Below are 26,546 nucleotides of genomic sequence, written 5' to 3' on the forward strand. Positions count from 1 at the left end.
CAGACTGAAGAATTCACTTGCCCTAAAACCTGCTTTTTATTGATATTGATCTAGAATCAGCTATTCCCAGTTTTTTTTTATTATTCCTTGCCAGAGAAATGAAACGAATCTCGAGATCCAGAAACCTATCTATACGCCTAGCCTTAAGCAAAAGAAATCTCATTAGCCCTACCATAGAAACTATTACCTCGACTTGGATTGAAAGGAAGAAAAAACTTTTCTTTCTCTTCTTTATTTTGGTTTTATCCCTTCGACGAATTTCGGCTATGACCAATGCCCCACTAGCTAAATAGGCGTAAGAAAAAGCTACCTGAAAAAAAAAAAAAAAAAAAAAAAAAAAAAAAAAAAGCAAGGTGCACCTTGAATTGAAATCGACGAATTTCGTTTTTGAGAGATTTTTTGTGAAAGGTTCTCCATTGGTAATTCCAAAATCGAAAGAATCCACCATATGCTTGCTGGGACAATCTTCCATCTCTCCTCCTTCGCTGCATTACCATCTCTGTTCCAACACTTCATTACTGCTTTTATACTTCCTGATTTCACCCACTTGATTTTTTTCATTTTGAGAAAGAACTGCCACAACTGGTCTGTCACTTTGCAATGCAAAAAAAGATGGTTGACTGTCTCTGCTTGTTCCCCACTAGCTATTTTTTTTGAAACTGGTAATTTTGTCTCAGCATTAAGGGTATGCTGGCCACCTCCAAAAATTTACACTTTACTGAAAGAGATATACTTACAGTAATCCTAAAAAGTCCACTAATTGAACTTCCTCTTCTACGTATTGTTCTTTACACCAAAAACTTAATGAAGTAAAGACCTTCCATTGGATCTTCTGCAATGAACTTTCTCTGCCTTTAAAAATTCTGTCGTTTATTTCCTTCCAAATGTTCCACCAGATGCAGGCAGGAACTGTTTTCCACCAAATCTTCTGACTCTTGCTCCCTCCCCTTCTTATCCAACAGCTTAGAAGGTCTGTAGTGTGTTCAGGCATAGTCCAGTTCACCTTGGCCAAGTTAATGAACAATGCCCAGACTTGTGCCGTAACTTTACAATGAAGGAAAAGGTGATTGTTTGTCTCTAAGGCCTCCTTGCATAATGTGCATCATGAAGCAATGTTTATTCCTCTTTTTTGCAGTGCTTCATGAGTCAAGCAGGCTCTCCAAGCTACCAGCCAGGTGAAACACTTCACCTTAGTTGGTGCCACACTCTTCCAAATGGATTTCCAGGGTCCTGGTGTCCTCCCTGAAATTTCAGTCAAACCCTTGTTGTACAATCTGTTCACAGAGAACAGTCCATCTTGATTATGCTTCCATGTCAATTTATCTGACTCAAAATTAGTTCCTTGAAATCCACCAATTACTGTCAGTAGTTCTGCTACCCATGCTATTTCCCAAACATAGTCTTCTGAAAACCAAATTCCAACCTTGGGGAGACCACATCTCCTCTATTGTACTATCTGGATTTGTGCTTATAGAAAATAAGCTAGGAAACAGTAGTTGTAATGTCCCCTGTCCACTCCAATTTTCCTTCCAGAAAAGAATCTTGTCACCCCAACCCACCTTGTAGTTAACATTTGCCTTCAGAGCCAGCCAGAAAGCTCTAATGGTCCTCCATACCCCCACACCATAGGTATTTGTCACCTCATTTGTACACCATTTCCCATTTTGGCTATACTTATATTGGATTACCTCTTTCCATAGTGCCTGATCTTCCTGATTATATCTCCATAACCACTTCATGAGTAAGCTTTTATTCTGTAATTTTAGGTTCTTCACCCCCAATCCTCCATGCATTCTGCTTTGTTGAACTACTTCCCAATTTACCAAGTGGAACTTTTTTTCCTCATTGTTTCCTTGCCATAGAAAGTTTCTCCTTAGAGTGTCCAAAGCCTTAACCACCTTGCTTGGGATAGGAAATAAGGACATCACATATGTTGGCAAGGAATCCAAGACTGAGTTGATTAAGATGAGTCTTCCTCCCAAGGATAGGTATTGAAATTTCCATAGAGCTAGTTTCTTTTCAGTCTTCTCTATGATGCCATCCCAGATTTCCACTGCTTTATGCATTGATCCCAAAGGCATTCCAAGATAAACAGTAGGCAAATTCTCAATCTTGCAATTCAAAATGCTTGCAAGCACTTGGATCTGCTGCACCTCCTTGACTGGGAATATACTGCTCTTCCTCCAGTTGACTTTCAGCCCAGAACATGCTTCAAAAACCACTAGTATCACCCTCAAATGGCAGATATGTTCCTGATTTGCCTCACAAAAAACTATTGTATCATCAGCATACAATAGATGGGAGATTTCCATAACCTCATTAGCCATATTTCTCACATTAAATCCTCTGATCCAGCTATTTTGAGAAGCAATTCTCATCATGCTGTCCAAGCCTTCCATAGCTATAATGAAAAGGAAAGGGGATAAAGGGTCCCCCTGCCTGAGCCCCCTTTCTGCAGGAAAAAAACCCACAGGTTCTCCATTTACTAGAATAGAGAACCTGGTAGTTTTAATGCAGAATTCCATCCACTTTAGCCACCTGCAATCAAACCCCATTTGTCTTAGAGTGTTGATAAGAAAATTCCAGTTCAAATGGTCATAGGCTTTTTCAATATCCAGCTTGCACATCACTCCTGGCTCTTCTCCTCTAAGTCTGGTGTCAATACACTCACTTGCTATTAAAGCAGCATCCATAATTTGCCTCCCCTTTATGAATGCCATTTGGTGCTTATTGACTAACTTGCTCATCATTCTCTTTAACCTTTCTGCCAGCACTTTGGAAATTATTTTGTACACACCAGTGATCAAACTAATGGGCCTAAAGTCCCTTAGTTCAATTGCACCCACCTTCTTTGGAATCAAGGCCACAAAGGTGGCATTGAAACTTTTTGAAGCCCACTAGCTATTTAAATGCAGAATATCAGCAGGGGTGTGGAGTAGGTTGTCAAGATGGCAAGGGATCACAAGATCACCATTGAACTAGCAGAATGAAGTGGATTGGGCAACAAGACAGTGCAAGAGTAGTAGTACAACTGACATCTACAAAATGACTTTGGCAGCAACAGTATACTACATATGGCAAGAGAGGAACATGAGAGTATTCCAGCACAAGCAAAGAAATGAAGATGCTATTGTCAAGCTGATAGTGCAAGAGATTCATTGTAGAGGAAGCATTACAAGTAGGCTTAGTAAAGAGTTGTCTAGTTTGAATTTCTATCCTTAGGCTAGACTAGTTACTGGATTAGAGGCTCTGATGTAATAGGATGGAAGGATGAGGCTATTTAGCTCAGACTTCTAATTAGTTTGGATACTTGCTTTTTAAAGATTACTTTGGTGAATAAAATTGACATTTATTTGCCAAAAACAAAATGTGTTGTACTTCAAAAGTTACAATTCTTTTTAAGACGGATGAAGTAATAAAGAATGCATCGCAATCCACTACCAACATCTAATAATATTCGCATTTATCAATCTATGATGATCCTTTCTATTTGAGCTTCATCTAGTACATATACTTTCATAAATAATATGCAATACACAGGAACATCTTTTGTGATGTTCCCTCTTCCGATTGTTCTCTCCTAATCAAATTTAAATAATAGCCAGAGTAACCTTCACTTCTTGCAAACGTTCCTTTCTATTTTAAGTTGGCTAATTACCTGCCTTCATTTATTTAGATAGCTGGTAGACCAAAATTATACAATGTAACAATAAATTTCAAAAATTGTACAGGAAGAGGTAGATGTGGCAAAATTGATAAAACGAGTGACAAACAAGCAGACTAGATCAGATAGCTGGAAATCTAGAATTTCCAGAGCCACCATAAGAGCTAAAGGAGTAAACACATGGTATGCTATGCACTGAAACATGATAACTAAGTGGTGGCTTAGATAACCAGCACTAATAAGTACCAAAATACACTGACAATAAAATCAATAAGAACCTAAGTACATTAGCCTACATTAAGTGGTGGCTTAGATAACCAGCACTAATAAGTACCAAAATACACTGACAATAAAATCAATAAGAACCTAAGTACATTAGCCTACATTAAGGATAACAGCTAACAAGGAATCGCATAACTAGTTGCATTCCATTTTTCTTATACATAACAATCACTAGTTAGAGTGTAAAATAACTTTTCTTTGGCTAGCATTTCTTAAACTCTTTTTTGTACATATTTGTTTGCAGATTGTTTTTAATATCCTGAAGTCCATCTTAATGTAGTTTCCGAATAAATATTTTATTTTTCATAGAACAAATGAAGCCAAGTCCGAAATCAAACCAAAAAATTACTTTTAGGAAGTAGTTAAATTCACCTGTTCAATGCTGTACCCGGGGCTAGGATCATTGGACAAAGTAAGAACCCTAGCAAACCTATCCAAGCAATTCCCGACAGCAATATCAATCGTCTCCCCAAAAATCCTATACCGTCCCTCACTATACGCAATCACCTGAGTATTCCCACCACTCACATACAACACAACCGGATCAACCGCCCCGGTCACAACCCGACCCATTTCAATGTGGGCAACACAATGGTTGACCCCGACAATAGGTTTCTTCCACAGCTGAGACAGAACACGTACAACCACAGCGGATACCTGGAGCAGAGGTTGCAAAATTAGCCCAAGAAAACATCACCCGCCCAAGTTTGACCAGCCCATTTATTAGCTCAGCCCATCAAAAGTTGGGCTGATATGTAGCCCAAATTGACTCATCAGAAATCTCGTCAATATAATTTCAAAAAAACATTTTTTTATTTCAGATGTTATATATAGACATAATAAAAAAAATTGTAAGGTACTAAAATATTATAAAGGAACAACTAAAACAATTTAAACTTAGTAAGAGTAGAGCATGTTAGGGTTATGACCCGCAATTTAGCTCATTTCAGCCCAAGTAACTTTTGAGCGGGTCAATATCCGGCCCATTTATTGAGGACCCATGAAAATTCCAAATATAACTGGGAATTTGAAAAACACCTAAAAACCTATTTTCACTTAGGGTACATTGAAACAACCAAATATTCTTGGCTAACACGATTTTATCTTAAACTCCAACTCCAAAATTCCAAATAAAGTGAAAAAAATTTGGTTTTCAGGGCGAAACGCCTACTAAGTTAGCCCATTTTGAGACGTCTAACCTGGAGTGGGGCCCCCATACCGGGGCCTTTAGTGTAGCAGATACAGTCTATTTGGTGGGGTGTTACTCCTGCGGTTTGTAGGGCGGATTGAATTAAGGGTAAGATGTGTTGGTGGTGGTGCTGAGCAGTTTCACGTGGGAGGAAACCATGGCCAGGTGGGGTAATGTATGTGTGGCGTGGATTAGAAAGGATTGTTCCGTCGATTGCTACTACTCCTACCCCTATTTTGTTGGCGGAACCCTCGAACCCTAGGGCTATCAGTTTATTCTCCTTCATTGTCAACGACCCGAGTGTTGTTCGCTCTGCTTGTATTTGCTATTCCTTCCCCTAATTTTGACCGAAAATGGGTGAAAGCAAGAGGACGGAGGCCTGAGGAAAGCAAACAGGAATTAGTGACTGGGACGTTCTTCTTCCTAAGTATTACTACTGCTAATATTTTAGGGATTTTAAGTTTAGAAAGAATAAAATGATAGAGAAAATGTAGTACTGTATTTTATTTTTAGTACCAAATAAATCACAAAAATCGGAGGTTTGAAATTGTACGTGAGTTTTTAAGCGGAGGGTAAAAATTAAACACCACCCCCGATAAGGCCAATCGTGCAAATTGCCCTTGTTTGATTGGTGGGATAAGAGTAATAATTTTGAAAAGATGCGGAATTATTTTATCCCACATTTGATAACAATATTAATTAGTTCCGGGATTACTATCTCATAGACAAGGTGGAATAAAATAATTTCATCGGGTTCTTGCTTATCACATCCCGCATGCATGGGGTGGGTGGCGGAGGGTGGGGGTTGGTGGGGGTGGGGTATTATGGAGAAATGAAATATGTAACCACGAAAAAATTACCAAATTCGTGGTTACAAAAATTGGGTTTATTCATGGTTATTTCATCACGGAATTACAACGGGCTTACAACACCATACAACATAATTTTAAAAATAATGAAAACAAACATGATTTCATTGAAAACAATACATTAATGAACCGCGGGAAACAACCATCCAGACAGGGGGTTAAAGATAGCTTGGAAGGGGTGGTCGAACTCCTCTTGAAAGTGTTAGTTTTTTCTCTCTTCTGACTCCATTGTATTTATAGTTTTGGACCATATGCGATATCCATGAGCCACATTGGTGTCACATGAAATGACTTGGAGCACCTAAAGCTTCCCATGCGGCCCATGACAAGATCATGGAGGTGCTCAAATATTTCTGGCACCCCATGCAATGGGCATGCGACAGGTGGCACCTGAACAGGTCCATGTGATGGTCATGCAATGACCTCTAACCTCACTGTTACATATTTGAACTTCACTCTGCATGACCTTGGACCTTTTTATTCTTCCGGGTTGAATTCTTTTGGCCATCCTACCAAATCAATTAAGTTCACGACCACACTGTTAATAAGTCTTCGCTATCCTTGAGTCGGCCCCAAACACGTCGGATGTGCATTAGTTACATCCTTAAACCTGTAACTAGACCAAATTACTTACAGAAAATTTAGAGGGCCTTACATGAACGTTTTTGGTTAAGCTAAGGAAGATGATGAATAGTCATTGAGTGATGAAAATTATGAATTTTAGAAACTTTAATGTTGTTAATAACCCATTAAAAGTGTGAGAATGGGACGGATGAACCTAGGTTGTCCTAAATAGATTGAACTGGATGTTTTGGATGGCTTGAGCCAAAGATAATTATTGATTAAACATGGAATATACTAAATTGGTAATGATCGAATTAAGTTTGGTCATGTAAATTGAGCATTGACGAACTTGTTGGAGTTCACATTTAGCTAAAGGGACTTGATTGAGGTATGCTTAGATGTACCCTTTCTTAGGATTTCTTTTAACGTCCATGCCTTCAAAATGTTGGTTTAAATGCATCAATGTATTTTAAATTAATGTATGGTTGTGAAGATAAGTAATCATGCATTATCTATGCTTTAATATGTCTTGCCTACAATGAAATATTATAAATTATGTGTGTTTATGATGTTTCATACATATGATTATGAAGAAAATGTGGTTTCTCGAGTTCAAGGCGAAATGTATGAGTTTTAAAGTATGTTAAATGTTATGTTAAAACACTTATGTCATGATCTATGGTTTGAGTGGAAATCTCGTGCTACTGGTGATATGTTTATACGATTGAGGTGCCAAATGATTAAAAAAAAAAAAATTGTGAGTATCCTTAGATAACTAAGAGGGTAGGACAAACGGATCTAAGGGCTATGGACATAACCACCGGTTTAGACGATTCGATAGTGTACTCACGCTCCCCTAGCGGTGGCGCAACATCAATGTTGTGAATGCAGTTGTTGATACTTCGAACAATGCTGCCACTTAATAGACCCTCTTCTTCACTTCCTCAGCTCCTTTTGGTAAGCCTTACCTTGCATCCTGTAGAGGCTAGTCAGTTTTAGTCTTTCGATAATGTTAGAGGGTTAGGTCCTCAGCTTTTCGATCACTCATGTCTAGAAGGCTCCATAGATATTGTGGGTCTAGTTTATGTTGTCATTTATGTTAAATTCACGCATCACATGTATTAATGGCTATTTTAAAGATTTTGTTGTTTTATGATATTTCAATTTTTTAGGCCAATGGGCGATACTTTATAACTGGAAGTTACTCTTTTTCTTTTCTTTTTGCTATTCCTCTTTTTTTATTCCTTTTTAAAAAAAAGCTTAAGGTTGAACAGTAGACTTGACTTGAGAGAGTGATCACACTAAACATGCTAAATAGAGCGCCTAGAGTTAAACACTTCAACGGAGAGAGTAGGCTCGATAAGGAAGGGCCTAGAGTTAAGAGAAAAAAGAATAGGCTCAACAAACTAAAGCAGGCCTGGAATGATGAGAGTATCCTGAAGTGCTGCATTAAGAGAAAAGCCTAGAGCAATAAAACATGAAAAGAGAACAATTGTAAAAACGAGCTTACCACAGTTTAGCTCTACTACCATGTCAAATGATATAAGCATCCAACTGAAGATCTTAAGGCGACGTTTTGAATGACCTAGGATATTGTAAATTCATTTTTCTTGCACTACCCATGAAGATTAAGTGTATTCTCTAATAGAAAGACAGAGTCCTCTTCATCTAATAAGTCCACCGAGGGCAAGCGCATTATGGATGCGTGGAACTTACATATTCAGAGATATATTGAACACCAACATCATTTCCTTTTTCTCCTACAGGGCTTGAAAACTAGTCACTTTTCGTTTCAAATGTCTCATTCTTTCATTCATTCATTCATTCAGTTGTGAATGAACATGATTAGACAAATAAACTTTTTCTTCAGATGATGATACACATGAACTGCACGCCTAAGCTGCAGCCTGTTTCATAAACAAATTCATTTAGAGGGTTTTTTATTTCGTTTCTTGGCATTCTTAACAAGAGCATCACAAATCTCCTTTTTTCTTTTGGAGGCAGCACTAATATTAGGATTACTAGCGGCTACATTGGCTGAGTTACTGTTGTCACCTTTGCTTGAACTCTTGCCCTGAACTTCTGATGCATCCTTGACGAAGAACTTTAGCCTCCACAATGTCAATTCACTCTACAGAAACCACAAAGATAACTGATAAGAATATACAAGAGTCATACAAATTTTTTTGAATAGGGGAGATGTTTAAGTCTTGTGATAACCTGAGCATCAATGTCAAGTTCCACCTCTTCTGCTGAAGCTGGAAATAGTGGGTTATTTTGTGCTACTATCTCCAGCGCCTTACTAAGATCGTCCGGAGATAACTTTGTGAGAGCTATCCCTAGATTTCTCTTCTCCTCTATTGATATTTTCCTGAGGTAATGATTTCAGAATTAGCATCGGTGCCACAAAGAAACTAGAATCAGATGAAGTTTACAGTAGCAGGGATACAGAAAAAGGTTAAAGCATGAAGAGGGCACTCCATATGAATGGTGTCTAAAGACGGAAGTTTTCTTTCTTTTAGTCCGGAAATTATGTACAACAGACATCCAACACCAAAGATCTCATGAATTCAAGTCAGAGAGACAGATAAGTTGGTAAGATCAACCAAATGCTTATTAACAATAGATGCTGGAACATTTCTACTGAATAAGAAATTGATATTGGAAAGGTGAATTTAAACCTACATTCAAATTCGAAGAGAGGTGCACTATTTACCAGAGAATTAAGTATAGCAATTGGCTTCACATATGAAATAGCACTCAAACAAGATTAAGAAAAACACATCAGACTCCCATCTTCAACAGTCATTCAAGCCGTTGACCTGCAAATTCTGTTGCCCCAAAACTATCTATAGAAAGGTCTCAGCACCAAGAGAAACATATCCAAGTTGACTGAGGAGAACTATACCATGTGCATTCAGAAAAAGACACTTGGCCTCCCAGAAGAGCAACCTAACCAAATTGAATAAATTTAATACCAATTTATCAGTTTCAGCTTAAATCGAGATTCAAACAATTGATGCAATTCGCATCTCCCAGGAAGTTTCCATGAAAGTACTAGTGGATCAACACAGGTGAAAACGAATCGGCTCTAGAGAAGCCCCTGGCATCAAAGGATCAATTTAGACAGCTAAAGAAGGAAAGATTAATTATTATACTGCAATGGAGACGGAGGCCATGCTTCCCTTGGACTCGGCCACGCATAATAGGCTGGCCAAGATTGTGTGGTCTCAAAATCAATGAGGAATGCACTTATCAAAAAATTACTGCAACAGAGAAATGAGAGTATTTATAGGGTTAGCTATGTCATGGTGCCTAAATTGCATAACATCCATTTCAATTTGTCACTTTCAAGAGCTGCTATGTTTGCATATCCCGGAAAAATTCAAGATTTCAAATGAAGTTCCAACTTGGTTAGTCCAGAGTATAAGCAACTTGACCCACTGAATAGCAAACAGTTCTAGGTGATCATGTCTCACTAATACTGAAATATCAGGGGAAAATTACCATATTTTTAGAATGAGACAGGTACGGTTCTTATTGGTTTCCAAGTTTGGGAATCTCATGTTCTAATACAAGATGAGTACTTGTTACATAGCTACTCCCAATAGAGTTCTATAACAAATTGTATCCTGGATCTTCTGCCGAAAGACTTCTACCAAGATTTTTCTTCTGCGTGATGCTCTCACCAATGGCACTCTAAGGTGTTGAGAACTATGGCTGGCTCAAGAGACTCCTATCTAGAACATAAGATCATTTTTATTTCCACAAATATCGCTTCAGTATGCACCCGAGAGCTCATTCTCAGTGCTATAAGTATAGAGTGGCACTGAGAAGGGGATCTATTGTCCCAAGCAATTTTATAATTGGTGCAAAACACTAACCAGTTTCGCAAAGTAATCTCCATCACAACCTTGCTCAAACTAGCTTTAGAAGTAAATATTAGATGTAGCCTTGTACTCATGTAACTCATCTACTTTCAAAGATGAGGTAACTCCACATTTTTCTTCATATTTGGAATATATGGGTAACACAGTTACCAGTTTCAAAAAAAAAAAAGAAAAAAAAAACCATGAGTTGGCTTATGTCAACAAGATTCAAAAATATAAGATCTACTTAATCAGTTTTATATAATTTATGTTAAATAGAAAAGCCACCTAATCATGACACGAAAATTCAAAATTATATGCACGAAACAATTGACCAGATTTTCAATTTTTGGGTTTGCCAGATGTCACAAGACTAATTTTTGAAGCTGTCATTCCAGACAAAACTTTAGACCCTGGGAGAGAGAAGCCAGGAGGCACCAATCGTTAAAAAGAGAAAACAAATAGAGCAGATAAAAGGTAACAACTATAGATTTGAATCTCAGCCATTCAACCAAACCTGCATCTTCTAACCACCATCTCTCTGAGTTCCTCCACGTGTGTATCAACTTCATAAAGCTGCGAATAGTTACATAATGTCAGACTCATCATAGGCCAGATCAAGCTCCAAATGAGAGACAGAAGACATCGTTATGAATTCTCAAAGCTTGTTTGAGGGAATTACTGAGCCATCATTTTGAGCCACAGCTAATCTTCAAGAGTAGGTTGGCTTTTACCTCGTTACACAGATCCCTGGCTATTTTGGCATGAACAGCCTCCTGAGCAAGCTGCATATTCAGTTGAGCTTCTGCTTCCTCCTCTTCTCGTCTTTTTTCCTGGAAAAAATGGAAAGATTTAAGAGATGATCATGTAATATGTACAGATAAAAACGTGGAATATTGAAACACAAGCATCATTATATTAAAAAATTACGGGAGCCATACCAAAGAACAGAATCGTCCAAAGTAATAGTTACCTCCTCATTAACTTTTGGCAGAAGTTGCAACCATTTCTCCTCAAATTTTTCTAGTAATGTTTCCGCCATCAGATGAGCATCACTCTTTTCATCATTGTACTTCATTGCATTCATGAAAACCAGTCTAACATCAGCACAAATCTCTCTGACATGCTTATAACCGGCACCATCCGTGGCCTCCATTTGATTCTTTATTGTACTAAAGTCCATGGGCCTGTCAATAATCTGATAGACAAAAAATCATTTCAACTGCACAAATAAACCTTGAACAGAGATGTCGTTTTTGCCAGAGATGGATCCAGAAATTCATAGAGATATGCCCAGACTTAGAAACAGGCGGGATAAGTTAGAACCATATCTGAGACCTCCGAGAGAAATTCCCCCAATCCCCAGCACTAAATTTCAAAACATTGCCTAGCAGATAGCAGACATATAAAAGTAGCACATAAATAAGAAAATCATATTGTAGAAAAGAATCAAAAAGGCTTTTTAAGTTTGAAAAAAAGGCCAAATGTTTTACCGAATAATAGTCATGCAATCCAAGTCCTTCAACATCAACTGGCTGCATAAAAGGCCAAGCCCATTTGTGCTGAGTGAGCTGGCACATCAAGAACAGAAATATACAATTAGTATCAGGTCAAGCAAGAATTTAAAAATTATCAACAAAATTGTAACTGCAAATATTAAGAATTGCCTGGCGCAATATTGTGCCAAACTGGCGCATAAGCTCCTGCATCCTCTTAGCCGCAGCAGCCTCTCTGCGTGATGCTTCTTGTTGTAGCTTCTTAAAGCCCGGAACATGTTTATCCTTATATTTCTGTTTTCCTGAAGAAGTATTCTTTGAGGTGTTTGGTTGCTTTATACTTGTATTCAGGTAGAACTTCTCAACTTCATTCACTCTTTGTTCAAGCTGAAAGTTACAGCAACTAGCAGTTAACTCACATAAAAAATTATGGAAAATGTTTTTATACAGGAAGCAAAAGTTATTAATGCACCAATGGGTGAATAGAAGTTGCAGGGGTTTTGAGCTAAACCTAAATTGTAGCAGTAGAGAAAGATTCCCCCAGGGATAGCAGAACTATTATCTGCTAATGACTTTCAGTAGACATGGTTGTCAAAAATATGAATTTGAAATTCATGAAAGTTTTTGCAAATATTGGATGTGATTAAAAGTTTGTAAAAACATGCTTTTAAGAACACGACAGAGGGATTTCATGGGCTATAATTCCTAGATAAGTACCACTTATGTGCACCAACATAAACCGGTATTAAGAACTGAATGCACATTTCCAAACAGCAGGTCTTAAAAAGTGCATTAACACCTCAGGTTTAAAGGTTAATTAAGACTCTCAGCATATAGTCTTTTCTTTTTCACTCGGATGACAGTGTAAATATTGGAAAATTGGAAAGTCCACTATAGTATCTATGCAATAATATAGATCTGTGAATATAGTGTGGTGCTATCAAACATGACGATAATTTGTATCATCCCATCACTTGTGCTCCAACTAACTAAGAACAAGGAAAAACTAAACCTTTTACTAATGCTATGACGTCCATGTCTAACTTATTGTTTACAAGAATATCTCAAATTCTTTATATTTAAGAGATCAGCTTTTGGGGAATTTTGTTTCAACTTTCAACAAGGATGTACTTCAAAGTCCAAACTAGACATCCAAGAAGATTATTTTTTTCTGAAACAGAGACATCTAAGAAGATTAGAAAGACAATATATATCAAATAACATCACCTACATAGATGGACAACTGCAAAACATGGTGAGTACATCACCATGTTCATTAGACTGCATATATGCACAAAAGTGTTGACAGCCCTTCCTCGTCAGGTCTACCAAAACTTTAGTAACACACAAGAATTGCTAACGATGAAAACCAATTAGGATATTATTGGCTTAACACATTTCAAAACCAAATGGCATGTGAAATGTAAATGAAAAATTCACCTGTTTCCAAAACTATATGGTTCCTTGCCATGCTAAAATATTCTGGTTAAGAAAATGATGAGGTTGTAGGTAACCTCAGACTTCCTAAACCACCTGCTCTTGACTAATTGATGGAGAATAGTGTACCTTGGACATCCTTCCTATGCATAATATAAGCACACATCACCCCTAACAATAGACAAAGACAATGGAAGGAAACAACTAAAAGGCTTTTTTTCAACTTAAGCGCTCATATCTAGCATCTGGAAGTACAGAAACAGGTAAGGGATTCTAGCTGTAAGATATCTAATGAAACCGTCGCTGGAATTGAGATCTTATTCACCTCGAGAGCAAGAATGTGAGTTAGGGGCCAAAACTTTCATGCAGATCATATAAAGCTAGAGACAACTGAATAGGAGATGGAGAAAGTCGAAGGACCATAGCTGCTGCAGGTTTTAAATAATTTAAATTCACTCTATAACTACCAAAAAAATTAAGCATCACGAAATAATAAACCGAATGCGGAATGTGAGTTTACCTTCCTTTATTAAGTCCCCCATGTCTCTGAGCAGCAATTAAGTAGGGCAACTAAATACCTCCTCAAAATTCTTTTGGTAAGACTGTGGAGGCTATATTAAATACTAGGCTACCTCATTTGCACAACCAAGTTGATGCCTTGAGCAGCTTTTCAACACTTGATGACTAGACCTCATCTGCTTGCACTTAATGAAAAGTGTGTTCACTTTCTAGATCTTAATCATAATTATTCGGATCTCAATCAATAAGTGTGTTTGTTTTTTCTTTCGTAACCATTTAATATGTCTGAGTGTTTGTTTTTTCTTTCGTAACCACTTAATGTGTCTGAATAGATCTGAATTGTTTAAAATCTCTAATAAAGTCTTAATATTATTAAGACTGCTTCCTTATCAAAAAAAAAAATTAAGACTACTTATCGAGGAATTTTTTAAAAAAGGCATTTCACCACTATTTCGTCCACTTTTACCACTATCTGTCACCGCCCACCACCACTATCAACTACCCCATCCTTAACTGCAACTACCACCAACGGCATCAACCATAGTCGATCATCACCACCATTAGCCACCATTTACAACCACCACCACCATCAGCCATGTTATATATCACCAACCACCACTATCAGTCGTCACCACTATTATCTTATCACTATCATTGATAAGAGAAAAATACCATGATACAAATTAAGTTGTTATTTTCTATGTAGGAAGTACCATAATTTTTCTCAACAACTCATCAATTAAGGAGGGACATGTGGCAAATCATCAATTAAGGAGGGAATTGTGGCAAAAGAGAACAAAGGAAAGAAGTTGCAAACTACAACTAAAAAGAAAAGAAGAAAAAGTACACCCTCCGTTTCAATTTGTTTGTCTTACTTTCCTTTTTAGCCCGTTTAAAAAAGAATGCCTCTTTCCTTTTTTGGCAACTCTTTAATTTCAACTTTCCACATGACATGTTTAAGACCCAAGATTAAAGGACATTTTGATACATTCTACATATCTTTACTTTTGATTTGTATCGGATGTCCCCGAAGGGACACATATCTTTAGTTTAAGATCATAAGATTCAAAAGTCTTCTTTATTTTCTTAACCTCCGTGCCAAGTCAAAACCAAACAAACAAATTGAAATGGAGGGGGTATTAACCAAAACAAGGAAGTCTAGCATGTACAGATGCGCAATTTGCACCAATGACCAAACAAGTGGGTTGAAGCCACTGGCAAAGAAAATGAAATAATAAAAGAAGGGGAAATAATTCTAATGTGAACACACTCGTAAGATTGTAGGGGGGACAACTTGGGAGTAACTTGCCAAAAGTGGAAAGGTTGTAAAAATATTTCACCGCCTTTTCAAGTTGCATAGGAAAGCTTTTCTATAAATAGCACCAATCTGAGCTGCTTAAAGGGATGAAAAAAATTAGAGAGCAAGAAGCAAGGAATACTCTTATTTCTACTTTTAGAATCTTCTCTCCTACAATTTCTTCAATCGTTCAGTGTTGGAAATTATTCTAGTTCCTACTTTTAATTAAATAGGGAAATTATTCTTCTAGAATATTTCTTCTATTTTCTTTTTTCTTTTTGAACTAATATACCATTATGCTAGTAGCCTTCTGGTGATTTTTTTTATTAATAATCAACAAAGAAAAACAAACCATTAAAGAGTTCAAAATCAAAAACAGCTCATCTAAGAAAGGCTATAACCACCTTAGAGCTTTGCATTTCTAAGGTGATTTTAAAATTTGCCAGAAGATTACAAAAAATATGAGCTATTCAAAACTATCTTCTGCGTCATATTAAATGTATCTAAACTCATCAGCCACCTGAAAATAATCTGCAGGGCTCACATATTGGCTGTATCTTCCTGGTCTTGATTCAAATAGATGGGACCTCGGACTTGTCCATGTTCAGGATCTTTCTGGCCATTGAAGGTAGCTCTGGTAAACTATGAAACTGCATAATTGAGTTACCTTCAAAGGCATAAATAGTCAAGTAATCTGACAGTCCGTTTCCTTCTTTGAATGTGTGTATATAACTGCTCCAAAGCAGCCTGTATCTCCTCCACTTTATATACTTCTTCTATTTTCTTATTTAACGAACAAGAATATTTCCGTTAGTAGCATTAACTCCAGTATGGAGTAACTTTTCTTGTGTTGCGAAAATGACGGATGCTATATAATAGTAAAAATTATTTCTTTACAGTTAGATGCTATTTATGTTTCTGTCTGGATTCCTAAGGTGCCGAGGAAAGTGTGTTTTTTCACCTGGTTAGCTACTAGAGGGGTGATTTTGATGGTGGAGAATATTAGAAAACGAAAGGTTGTCGGCATAAGTTGGGGTTTGCTTTGTAAGGAGGCAGGCGAGGATGTGGATCACATTCTACTTCATTGCAAGTTAGCCACGAGGTTATGGTGGGATATCTTTAGATGGTTTGGTGTTTCTTGGACTATGCCAAGATCCGTGAAGGAGTAGATGTTCAGCTGGAGGAGCGGAGCTAGGAGAAGAAGGCACAAGGCGTGGAATGTTACTCCTCTTGCTTTAATGTGGGTCATTTGGAAAGAGAGGAGTAGGAGAGCTTTTGAAGGGGTGGAGATGAGCTTTGCTCAACTAAGGAGTAGTCTCCGATCCCTTATTTTCTTTTGGTGCACCCATGTAGTTCCCGTTTGTATAGAGGCTTGGGTGACGTTTGGAGAGAACCACATCTTTTAGGTTTCTCCTTTTTTTGGTATACACCTTGTATATGGCCAAGTTAGCCTTGTTAATATCAATGAAAACTTTTACCTGATCAAAAAAGAAAAAAAAAATTGTAAACATCTATCTATATTGTACTACATATTTTTGGATGAAATAAGTGTTATATTAATAACAAAGCATCCAGCGGATGCACAGGTTACCAAAGTAGGAAGTGTCAGCTCCACTAGAGGGCAAAAAAAAACCTATCAAGGTACAAAGGAGCTGACAAAATCCAAAAGGCTATCGGGGTTATACACAGGAGAGAGATTAACCCAACAAAAATGGAAACTAAGCACCTGGTCTTGAATTCAGAACTTATAGTTGAGATACCATCAAAGCATCTTTGGTTCCTCTCTGTCCATAAGCACCACAGAATAGTAGCTGGAACGATAGACCAGATTTTTTTGATGGATTTCTCAACTTTCCAAGAATTCCAGCTGACAAAAACCTCTCTGAGACTGGCTGGTAAGACCCATTGGAGACCAAAGAGGGCAACGAACATAGACCAAATTTCTGATGCCACAGGGCAATGGATGAATAGGTGAGTTGACAGTTTCTAGACTGTTTAGGCACATATAACACCTATTAGCTAAATGGAACTTTCTTTAGTTGAGGTTGTCCTGATTTAGGCAAGCATTATTAAGTGCTAACCAGCAAAAAGCACTGATTTTGGGAGGCAGTTTAATCTTCCAAATAAGCTTCCATGGCCACTGATCAATTAGAGCTTTTTTAGAGTTCAAGAGCTGATAGTTGTCTTTAACTGTGTATAATCCATCGCTGCTATTACCCTAACCAGCAAAAAGCACTGATTTTGGGAGGCAGTTTAATCTTCCAAATAAGCTTCCATGGCCACTGATCAATTAGAGCTCAAGAGCTGATAGTTGTCTTTAACTGTGTAAAATCCATCGCTGCTATTACCCCATCTGATCATGTCCCTCTTTTGAGGATTGAATGTGGTGTGATGTAGGCTGCCAAGAAGGTATGTCAACTCTTCAAACTTACAATCATTCAAGTTTCTTCTCAAAGTTGGGCACTAAGTGCCCCCCAACCAGTTCTGAGAAACAGTAGAATCAGGATTAGAGGCAATAGGAAAAATCCTAGGAAAAGCCTCCATCAAGGTACTCTGCCCCGTCCAAAGATCTTTCCAAAAAAGGATGTGGTTCCCATTGCCCACCTGAAGGGATGTATTAAGAGCAAAATCAGTCCACATGTTCCTAATCCCCTTCCACAGTCCACATCCATGAGGTGACCTGCTGGAGTTTGTCACCCAGTGACTATCATTACCATATTTGGCTTGTATCACTTCCTTCCAAAGGCCCATACCATCTTGATTTTATCTCCATTGCCATTTAAGGAGCATGCTCTTGTTGTGAAGTGCCAAGTCTTTCACCCCTAACCCCCCAAGGGATTTGGGAAGAATTACTTTCTCCCATTCCACCAAGTAGAGTTTATGTGATTTGATGTCACCTTTCCACAAAAATGTACATCTGAGACTGTCTAGTTGTTGAAGGACCTCAAAAGGTGCAGGAAATAACGACATAAAGTAGGTGGGGATACTGTCCAACACATTGTTGATCAGTGTTACTCTGCCACCAAGAGAGAGATAATGTTGTTGCCATGATGCCAATCTTTTCTCAAACTTCTCCACTACCCCTTCCATATCTCTGAAGATTTAAATCTGGTACCCAATGGAAGGCCCAGGTAAGTGGTATGAAATGATCCAGTGTTGTACTACATATTAACCTTTTACTATTTTACAGATTCTGTAATCGAGAGAGGCGAAGATGTAATACCGTTAACTGTGGTATTGATAGATTGTTAACATTTAGTTAGTAATATCTATCTCTTTAATGTTATAAGTGATTCTACACTTATTTGTAATCGAAAAAGGCGAATAGTGTAATAACCAGTTATAACAAGGTAACCGAAAGGGACTTACTAAAAAGAGCTTGCTTTAATTCAAGCATATAATTTTTAGTTCTTTAATATTACTATTTGGCGATTAATTTGTATAACCGAGAGTACATTCAATTGTTCAACTTCAGTAATAATATATAAATATAATCGTGAGAGGTATTATACATTCGTCAGAAATAGAAACTGAAGAATAAATAATTTTACTCTATAATTAAAATATCATGTGAAGTCAAATTCTCAACACCTTTTTATTATATTTGTGAGAAAAAAATATATCTCTATTGCTCTGTTTGCGCGTTTTTAGTCCGTTAACTCACTACTCAACTCTTTCCGATTTCATCAAATAGTAATTAAAACAAGAAACGTCTGTAGATAGGTAAATCAATCTCTGTGGGATCAACATCTTTCTATACTATCATTAACATAGTGTGAATTACAATTATATATACGCCAAAGACTCGTCAAGTTTTGGCGCCGTTACCGGGGATTGACAAAGTCTACTACAAATTAATTGTTTACTACTAATTTGAGAATCATTCTTAGTTATCTAATTATTTCAAATTTTGTATAGAGATTTCCGGAAGTGTATGGCCCATTCCTCTTCAAGAGAACTAGTCGAATACGATCCTGAAATTGAAAGATCTTTGCGGTTGTTGCGAAAAGAATAGGCCTTACAATCTCAAATTTTTTCACAAGAAGAGATGGACTACGACGAGCTTAACAATAACAACAACCACCCACTTCCACCACCTCAAGAAGAACAATTGGATGAGGTGGCACCACGACATGATAGAATACTGAGAGTATGTCAGTCCAAACCATTTTGAAGGAGAATCAAATGTGAGGAAACCATGGCAGTAAATAACTTTGAAATTCACATAGGCTTGATGCAGACCATTCAACAGTCAAGTCAGGTCAGTTTACTGGTGATGCAAGTGAAGATCCTCATGCCCATACTAAAAGCCAAGCAATACTAAAAGCCTTTTCTAATTCTTCTTCAAGATCTTCAAGATTTACAAGTTCTTTAATTCCAGAGGAAAGAAGTTGCGTACAAGAACTGAAGAAAACGGAATAAGAAAAAAAGAATCTGAAGAAGAAGCCTTTCCCGAAGCAGAGGAGAAAAAAAAAAAAAAAAAAGAAGAAGAAGAAGCGTACCTGAAGAAGAACATGCGTAGCTGCGTACCAACAAATAGAAGAAGCTATGTAAGAACGCTAGCTTTGGTCCCGATATATGACTTAAATTATATTATGTTTCTTCTGTTTCTTTTTAAAATAAGAAGGCAACGCCTTTCTGGCCTCTCTCACCTCTCGCCTTTTCTCTCACCTCACGCCTTTCTCTCACCTTTCTGATTTTCCATCGCCTCAAACCTAAAAGGCGATATACTATCGCCTCGCCTTTCGCCATAGGCGATGAGGCGAGCGCCTTTTACAACACTGATCTGATCCGTCTCTTCAATCAAGTCATTGCTAATTTTAAGTTTGGCAATGTAGTTAGTCCTTCTGTGAGAATTAGCTAGTCTCTAAAAGTATTTTGTATTCCTGTTTCTCTCTTTCAGCCAAAAAAATCCAAATTTCTACCTCCATGATGTCTCCTCTACCATGGCTAGCTTTCGGATTTCTGTCTTTAGTTCTGCTATTACGGATAGTTCATCTAGAGTAAGTGGCCAGCTCTCTGTGGCTTGTTCCACTTGCTGTTACCTCAATAAAAAAAAATAAAAAAAAATAAAAAAAACACTTCTACTTGTAGCCACATGTTCTTAAATTTGAAGTACCAGGAGTTTACTTGCAGTCTCCACTTTCTAGCATTATGGGCTTATCATGTGAAATAACATTTAGGAGAACCATCTATTTTACTTTCCTAAAAGGCTAAAAGTGTCACTCCATTCATTAGCTATTAGGAACTTGTCTATGCTTAATGTTGGTGTGTGTTTTTACCCCTAGACCAAGTAAAGGCTGCGCCTTGAAGAGGCAAGTAGACGAGGCACAGATCCTCAATGTTTCAGAGTAACCTTTCATTGCTTTTGGATCTTCTGGTGCAGTTTAACCTCTCACTCTTGTATCTCTCTACAAACATTAAAATCATAAACCTATCATATCACCCACTAATCACTCCACAGTCCTCTAATTGCGGCAAGTTCATCCCACAACTCCTCTCTATCAGGATTGGTGTGAGGGTCATTAACCTCTGAAATCCTCCTGGACACTTTCCGGTATATAAGAAATTGTCTAAGATCCCCATTGCACTCCTATACAACTCCACCTTCTCGTCTCATAGTACTATCACCCCACCCTACTGCCAAAAGATTGTGATTCAACCCAGCCAACCATCTAGTTCCTAACACCAACTGTGATAATCTAGTAGTCCATTTCACATTTTTTTTTTTTTTTTGGTAAAGTAATAAAATGTCATTAGAAAGCATCAAGAAGAGTCATTAGAAAAGCATCAAGAAGATGCAAGGTAACAGATGAGCAAGATGAGCAAAAAGCTGCTTCAAACAAAACATGAAGCAGACTTAGCAAAAACCTGTAAAACAGTCTAAAGAAATCCCAACTCTACTGTACTAGAGAAAGAGAGCTAACAAAATCTAGAAAGTTATCCACACTGTTTACAGGGGCAAAAAAGTGCCAACTGAAAAGAGGGGCAAAAAAGTGCCAACTGAAACGACTAACTAAACACCTAGACTTTAAAATGCAAATAGGAGTTGAGATTCCATCAAAGCATCTACTGTTTCTCTCCTTCCATAGGGTCCAAAAAATTACTGCTGGGATCATTCTCCAGATCCTTTTGATGGATTTGTCAACCCTCCAGAGCATCCAGCTAGCATAGGCATCTTTGATGTTGAAGGGCATTACCCATTGGAGACCAAGCATAGAATAGAAGAAATACCAAAGGCTAGCTGCTGCAAGGTAGTGCAAAAATAGGTGGTTGACACTTTCATTGGTCTGCTTGCACATGGCACATATGTTGACGACGATTACACCTCTCCTCCTGAGATTGTCTTGTGTTAGGCATGCTTCCTTCAGTGCAATCCAAGTGAAGCAAGTAACTCTGAGAGGCTGTCTGGTTCTCCATACAGGTTTCCAAGGCCAGACCTCTAAAAGGCTATTTTGAGAACTCCAGTAGTTGTAACATTCCTTCACAGTGAAAATCCTTTCCTTAGAATTGCCCCAGAGGATTCTGTCTTGAGATTCTACCACCAAAGAACTTTGTCCCAATCTTTTTAAGACAGAAAGAAAATCATCAACTTCCCAATCCTGTAAGCTTCTCCAAAAAATTGGTGTCCAACAGTTGTTGTCTCTATATTGAGCTAATGTTGCTTCTTTGTTAGAAGCTATCAGAAATAGTGAAGGAAATGAGTCTTTTACTAAAGTAGTTCATTTCACAATTTTGATTTCTTAAAGACATTATATCAACTTTCGGTTTGCAAATTAAAGATTTCAAAGTTCCCCTCTTATTGCTTTTGTTTAACTCCCCGCACATTCCAACTAAGTACTCCCAACTTCATTCTGAAATGAGGTTTATGCAACCTGCCCCTTTCAGTGCTATCACGCCCTCTTTTAGAGTTTTCACCCCATCATAATTCACCAATAATTTTAATTTCTCTGACTCTATTTCCTTATTTGATTTCTTTTTCTTTGTTTGTTTGCCTGATAATATGTTTGTTGTAGTTGCAACTGCCGTCTTTGCTCCATATGCAGGATTATATCCAAAAATTCATGCTCGGTGGATTTTGAATAGTATGAGAGTGCAATCCAACCTTATGTCATGAGAGAGAGAGTATCAAAATGGGAGGAGAAGTCATAAAAGGAGTGATTGACTAGTAATCTCCCCGATGTTGAAATCACTCCGCAACAAAATTTAGGATTGGCCTCATCATCTGCATCAGAATGGTCATCACACATGGTCTCAGCAGAAAGAATTGATGGAGATACACTGATGTTGTGTATGGATGAAATTTCATCAGTTAGTCTAGGGTTCGACATTAGAATGCTAAAAACCGGTTGGCAGATGAATTGGACTTAAGGATGAATTGGACTTAAGGAGCCCTGCCTCTCTCCAATAAGTTCTAATTCTTTTCTTTTGGGCTTTGATCTTTGGGCCTACATCATAATATTCTTGGTCCAAATTTTGGACTGATTTATTATTACATAGACTGGCTCTAATCGTTGGATTTAAGGAGTCCACTTGTACTCCCATGTGCCCATTTTATGTTGTGACAGCGACTGCTTTTTGTTAGCTAGATGTACCAATTCCATCAATCAAGGCTTTTGTCTCCAACACTCCTAAGGTATGCAGCTTCCTCCTCCGACCGGTCTGAGTTTCACAATTATGTCTGGCAAAATTGTAATTTCATATTTCCAATCTCCAACTTCAATATTTACTTTCTCTTGTTGTGAATCTTCATCATTCTTAACACAAATTCTTGCCCAGAAGAGGTTAGTTTTGTTCTTGGTGTCTTCGTCAGTACCAACAAAGCAACTGCAAAGCTCTCCGATTGTATGGAAAGTTTCCATAGACCATAAGTGGAGTGGGATTCCAAAAGCTTTTATGTGATGGTCCGGCTTTCCACTCATCAAAGATGACTGGGTCACCAACGACCATCAATCCAACATTAAATGTCGGCCATTCCAAAACCATTAGTCTGGCTTGATTCTCATTGCTTCTTGCCTGGAATGGGAGATCAAAGAGGAACTGGTTGTGATTCAGTGAGGTAACTTTAAGTCTTGCACTAAACTTCCATCTGTTAAGGAACCTTTATTGAATTGTGCCTAGATTGGGACTGATGTTGAAAGGATCACTGAAGCACCCTACTAGGCATTTGGATAGGAATTGCCTATTGGAGCTTTCAACTTCAACTTCAACTGCAACTGCGAGTCCTTTCGGCTATTGAAGGATCTTCCCCATCTTGATATACGCCTTGGACTGGTGGTGTATGTAGTTGAGCTTTGGACAATGTCGCTTTCCCAGGAAGCAAAAGAACTTTCCCTGTGATATCTCCCATCACTTGTTGTAGGCAACTTCAGGAACGGTTATAGCTACTTCTCTATCTCTCTGCCAAGTTTCTATTCTTACAAAGCGGCCATAAACATTGTAATTTTGATAGACTTTGTATGTGTATGATTGTATTTTCCTTTCCCATCATCTATATAGATTCCTTGTTCCGAACTAGGCCTGTACGAGAGCGTTCCAGACCCATATGAGATTATCCTCATCAATATTGATTTTGCTTGTATATCGGCTACTGCACTCAATCCATGTAAACCACCTAATAGAGGCCTCACCAGAATTGCAGAGCTCAAAGATTTATCTAATGAAGTATAGAAAAAATTTTGTTCCATCATTAGAAGGACAGAGAGTAGTCACTGGTGGGGAAGGGTAGAAAGAAATATAGGCTTTTGAACACCTTCAAAGAAACATACATAACTTTATACATCATAAGTATGATACTCCATCGGTAGATACTGGAGTATGATTTGACCCTGAAATTCTAGCAAATTGGTGAGCTGTGAAGTGAGAACTTTACACAGAGTCAACACATTCCCTGCTACCGTGCCCAAAGAATTTCTCAGCAGGACACATAATCGTTGATAGATAAGGAGAACGGAAAGTCGAGCAACGATCTCTCATCTACTACAAGCTAACTAACTAAAGAGTAGAAGACACTGAATGAGAATCCGGAATTACATTACGTATACTGCACAGAAAAGAAAACAGGACGAAATAGACAGAATAGAGAATCGCATAAGGTAGAGGTTCAAGAAATGATATGTACCTTATCGACTTTCATGACTAGCTCATCAATACTGCATCTAAAACCATCCACTTCCCCACCATTAACTAGTGGTCCCACATTTTCCAAGTTCAAATTGGATGCATCCACACCTTCCATCTGATAAGAAAACAAGCAAATTACAGATTCTCAAGAATATCACAACTAAGCTGCCAGTGGCTTGAGCTAATAGGCAATAATAGCATTAAAAAATTTCAGAAACTTATCACACTTAGTAGTTAAGGTTGCAGATGCATGGGAATTCAGAACACATTATTCCTCAAATATGTATTGTGTGCATAATTTGCTAGTCCATTCATCCCCATTATAGGCTGTAGAGCACCGGACATGCGTTCAATCAATCAATGTCAATAACCACAAGTCCACCAATTAAATAGAAACACACGCTAAGCAGTTTCATATTACAAGTATACCAGTAAACGCATATAGTCAGGCGAACAAGCAGAGCATGACTCCAACAATATCAGCCGTACATATTATAGAAGAAAACTAAAGTAGAGTGCAACATTCAGCTTCATTTATTGCAATTGAAGGAGGATCATGAGTGATGAAGTTGAATCAGCTAGACTATCAATTTGTTGGTGAATAGGAGAATTTTACCGTTAAAATATGGACGATGGTGGAGCTTAGAGTGGATGAAGGAGCTTACGGCGCTGGCGAATGTAACGCTGGAAACAGTCGCCGCACTTGCACTAGTTGCTTCAAGTACATCTAACCACTACGATCAAGCGGACATTCTTTATTTTTATTTCCTCTTCATCTTCTAGTTTGACCCCCCAAACCTTTCAATATGGCAATTTTGGCCTTCCACCAAGGAGTTTTTGGCCAAAAATATCCCTTATCTTTAGGTTAGGTTTAACTTTGTCCTTTAAATATAACCTTGAACACTATATATCCTTTAAGTTTGCAAAATCTGAGCACATTTAGTCTCACTAACTGAGAACTCCACCTCCCGTTAGAAAACTAACTGAGATATAACATGTGATCCGCACGTGATTCTTGAAGGGGGAAAAAGGCGCGCTCTTTCACCCAAAGTGGTAGATTTCCCTCCTCTCTCTCAAAAACCCTTCTTCTCCAATTCCTTTTTCATCTTTGTTTCAGAGGTAAAAAAGCACAGCCTTCTTGAAATTACTTCAAGTCTTCACTACTTTGGTTCACCCAATCAATGATTCTTAGGAGCATCAATGGCGGAAGAAACCCTAGTTATGGTGAGTATTACCAATCATAAAATCACTTCAATGATTGCTCCTACAAGTTAATATAGCTTTTCCATTTTCAATGTATGATTTTTTAAACTCTTCGTTTTGCTGACCTGATTTGTCAACTTGAAAAAATCTTCTTTTGTTCTAAAATAGATGAAATAATGGGGTTCTCCTCCCGATTTCTTTTGTAAGAAGGCTCATTGAAGTCTGATATTGTTAACTGAGAAAAATACACGTGGAGTTTTTATATGTTTTCTCCCTTAAATGGTCCCCCTTTTGAAGATTCAATATCTTAACTTAGAAATATATGCACTTCAAATGGTCCCCCTTTTGAACTGTATAAAATAAGGCAGTATATATGTATGCACCATTACTAAATTACTTTTTAAATCTTTTTGTTATGGAGATCCTCTGTACGAGGCAGAATATTTTACCATTAAAATACACGTGGTGGTATAATGAAACTCAAGCCTACAGGACATCATGTTGGGGGCCATGTGGACTTTATTGACTATGTGAATATGACTGAATTGAAGCTGTCAGTATTCAATTCAATGGCTGAATTATATGGTTATACGAATGGCTCAGTTACTTTTTGGCACAAGTTCGGAAGGTTAGGTGATAAAATGAGGCTTGTTTCAACTGATATGGAAGCTGCTGTTATTGTAAAAAATATTCCTAAAGATCGAGTAGTTGAGGTGTACTTTGAAAATTTGGACTCATATATTAAAATGGGTATTGAGGGAGAGCCGCTGTCATTCTTCGCTTCGTTCGAGAATCAACTGCACATGAATAGGCTCTTCCTTAGGCCTTCAAGGAGGAAGCGGGATTTTTCCAAAATTCCCATGAAATGAAATTCTATTATGTACAAGGGGCCAAGCAACTCAAGTTTTAAAACTCAAGCTACTGTTGAAGAACATCATAAAGAAGTTGGAGGTGAAAATTCTTCAAGTAGTGAAGATTTTGAAGATTCAGAAAATGACTTGTCAGATGAAAATGATTTATCAGAAAGAATTAGA

General features: G+C 37.8%; 2 protein-coding genes across 8 annotated transcripts in view; both read right to left on the bottom strand.

Annotated features, from left to right (window-relative positions):
* LOC132616183 (uncharacterized) overlaps window positions 1-5,621 on the bottom strand; it is a 27,661-nt gene extending 22,040 nt beyond the window's left edge. For 2 of the 5 annotated variants that reach the window (XM_060330793.1, XM_060330792.1), the window contains exons 1-2: window positions 5,146-5,619; window positions 4,319-4,603 (exon numbers count right to left, since the gene is read on the bottom strand). In XM_060330793.1, the coding sequence (XP_060186776.1) occupies window positions 4,319-4,603; window positions 5,146-5,421 (561 nt within the window). In that variant the 5' untranslated portion in view covers window positions 5,422-5,619. Of the gene's footprint in view, window positions 1-4,318; window positions 4,604-5,145 lie in introns of all 5 variants that reach the window. The other 3 variants (XM_060330791.1, XM_060330794.1, XM_060330790.1) reach the window with 2 other exon arrangements.
* Window positions 5,622-8,352: 2,731 nt separating this feature from the next.
* LOC132613665 (transcription factor GTE1) lies at window positions 8,353-25,694 on the bottom strand. Of its 3 annotated transcripts, none has more exons than XM_060327793.1 (9): window positions 24,926-25,694; window positions 24,308-24,424; window positions 12,105-12,320; window positions 11,931-12,008; window positions 11,411-11,635; window positions 11,172-11,270; window positions 10,955-11,013; window positions 8,789-8,939; window positions 8,353-8,699 (listed from the first exon to the last, which is right to left on the bottom strand). In XM_060327793.1, exons 2-9 carry the CDS (start codon window positions 24,422-24,424, stop codon window positions 8,493-8,495), a joined length of 1,152 nt encoding a protein of 383 aa, XP_060183776.1. In that variant the 5' UTR covers window positions 24,926-25,694; the 3' UTR covers window positions 8,353-8,492. The 3 variants fall into 3 exon arrangements, with proteins under 3 accessions (XP_060183776.1, XP_060183777.1, XP_060183778.1); XM_060327794.1 differs by lacking the exon at window positions 24,926-25,694 and adding an exon at window positions 24,537-24,559; XM_060327795.1 differs by lacking the exon at window positions 24,926-25,694 and adding an exon at window positions 13,374-13,513.
* Between the last annotated feature and the right edge of the window lie 852 nt (window positions 25,695-26,546).

This window comes from Lycium barbarum, chromosome 10 (genome assembly GCF_019175385.1).
Source record: "Lycium barbarum isolate Lr01 chromosome 10, ASM1917538v2, whole genome shotgun sequence".
Lineage (NCBI taxonomy): Eukaryota > Viridiplantae > Streptophyta > Magnoliopsida > Solanales > Solanaceae > Lycium > Lycium barbarum.

Coding starts and splice junctions, on each gene's coding strand:
- LOC132613665 (XM_060327793.1), bottom strand. CDS start 24,424: ATGGAAGGTGTGGATGCATCCAATTTGAACTTGGAAAATGTGGGACCA. Junction 12,321..24,307: donor TAGTCATGAAAGTCGATAAG/GTACATATCATT, acceptor TGTAACTTTCAG/CTTGAACAAAGAGTGAATGA. Junction 8,700..8,788: donor AACTTGACATTGATGCTCAG/GTTATCACAAGA, acceptor TGGTTTCTGTAG/AGTGAATTGACATTGTGGAG.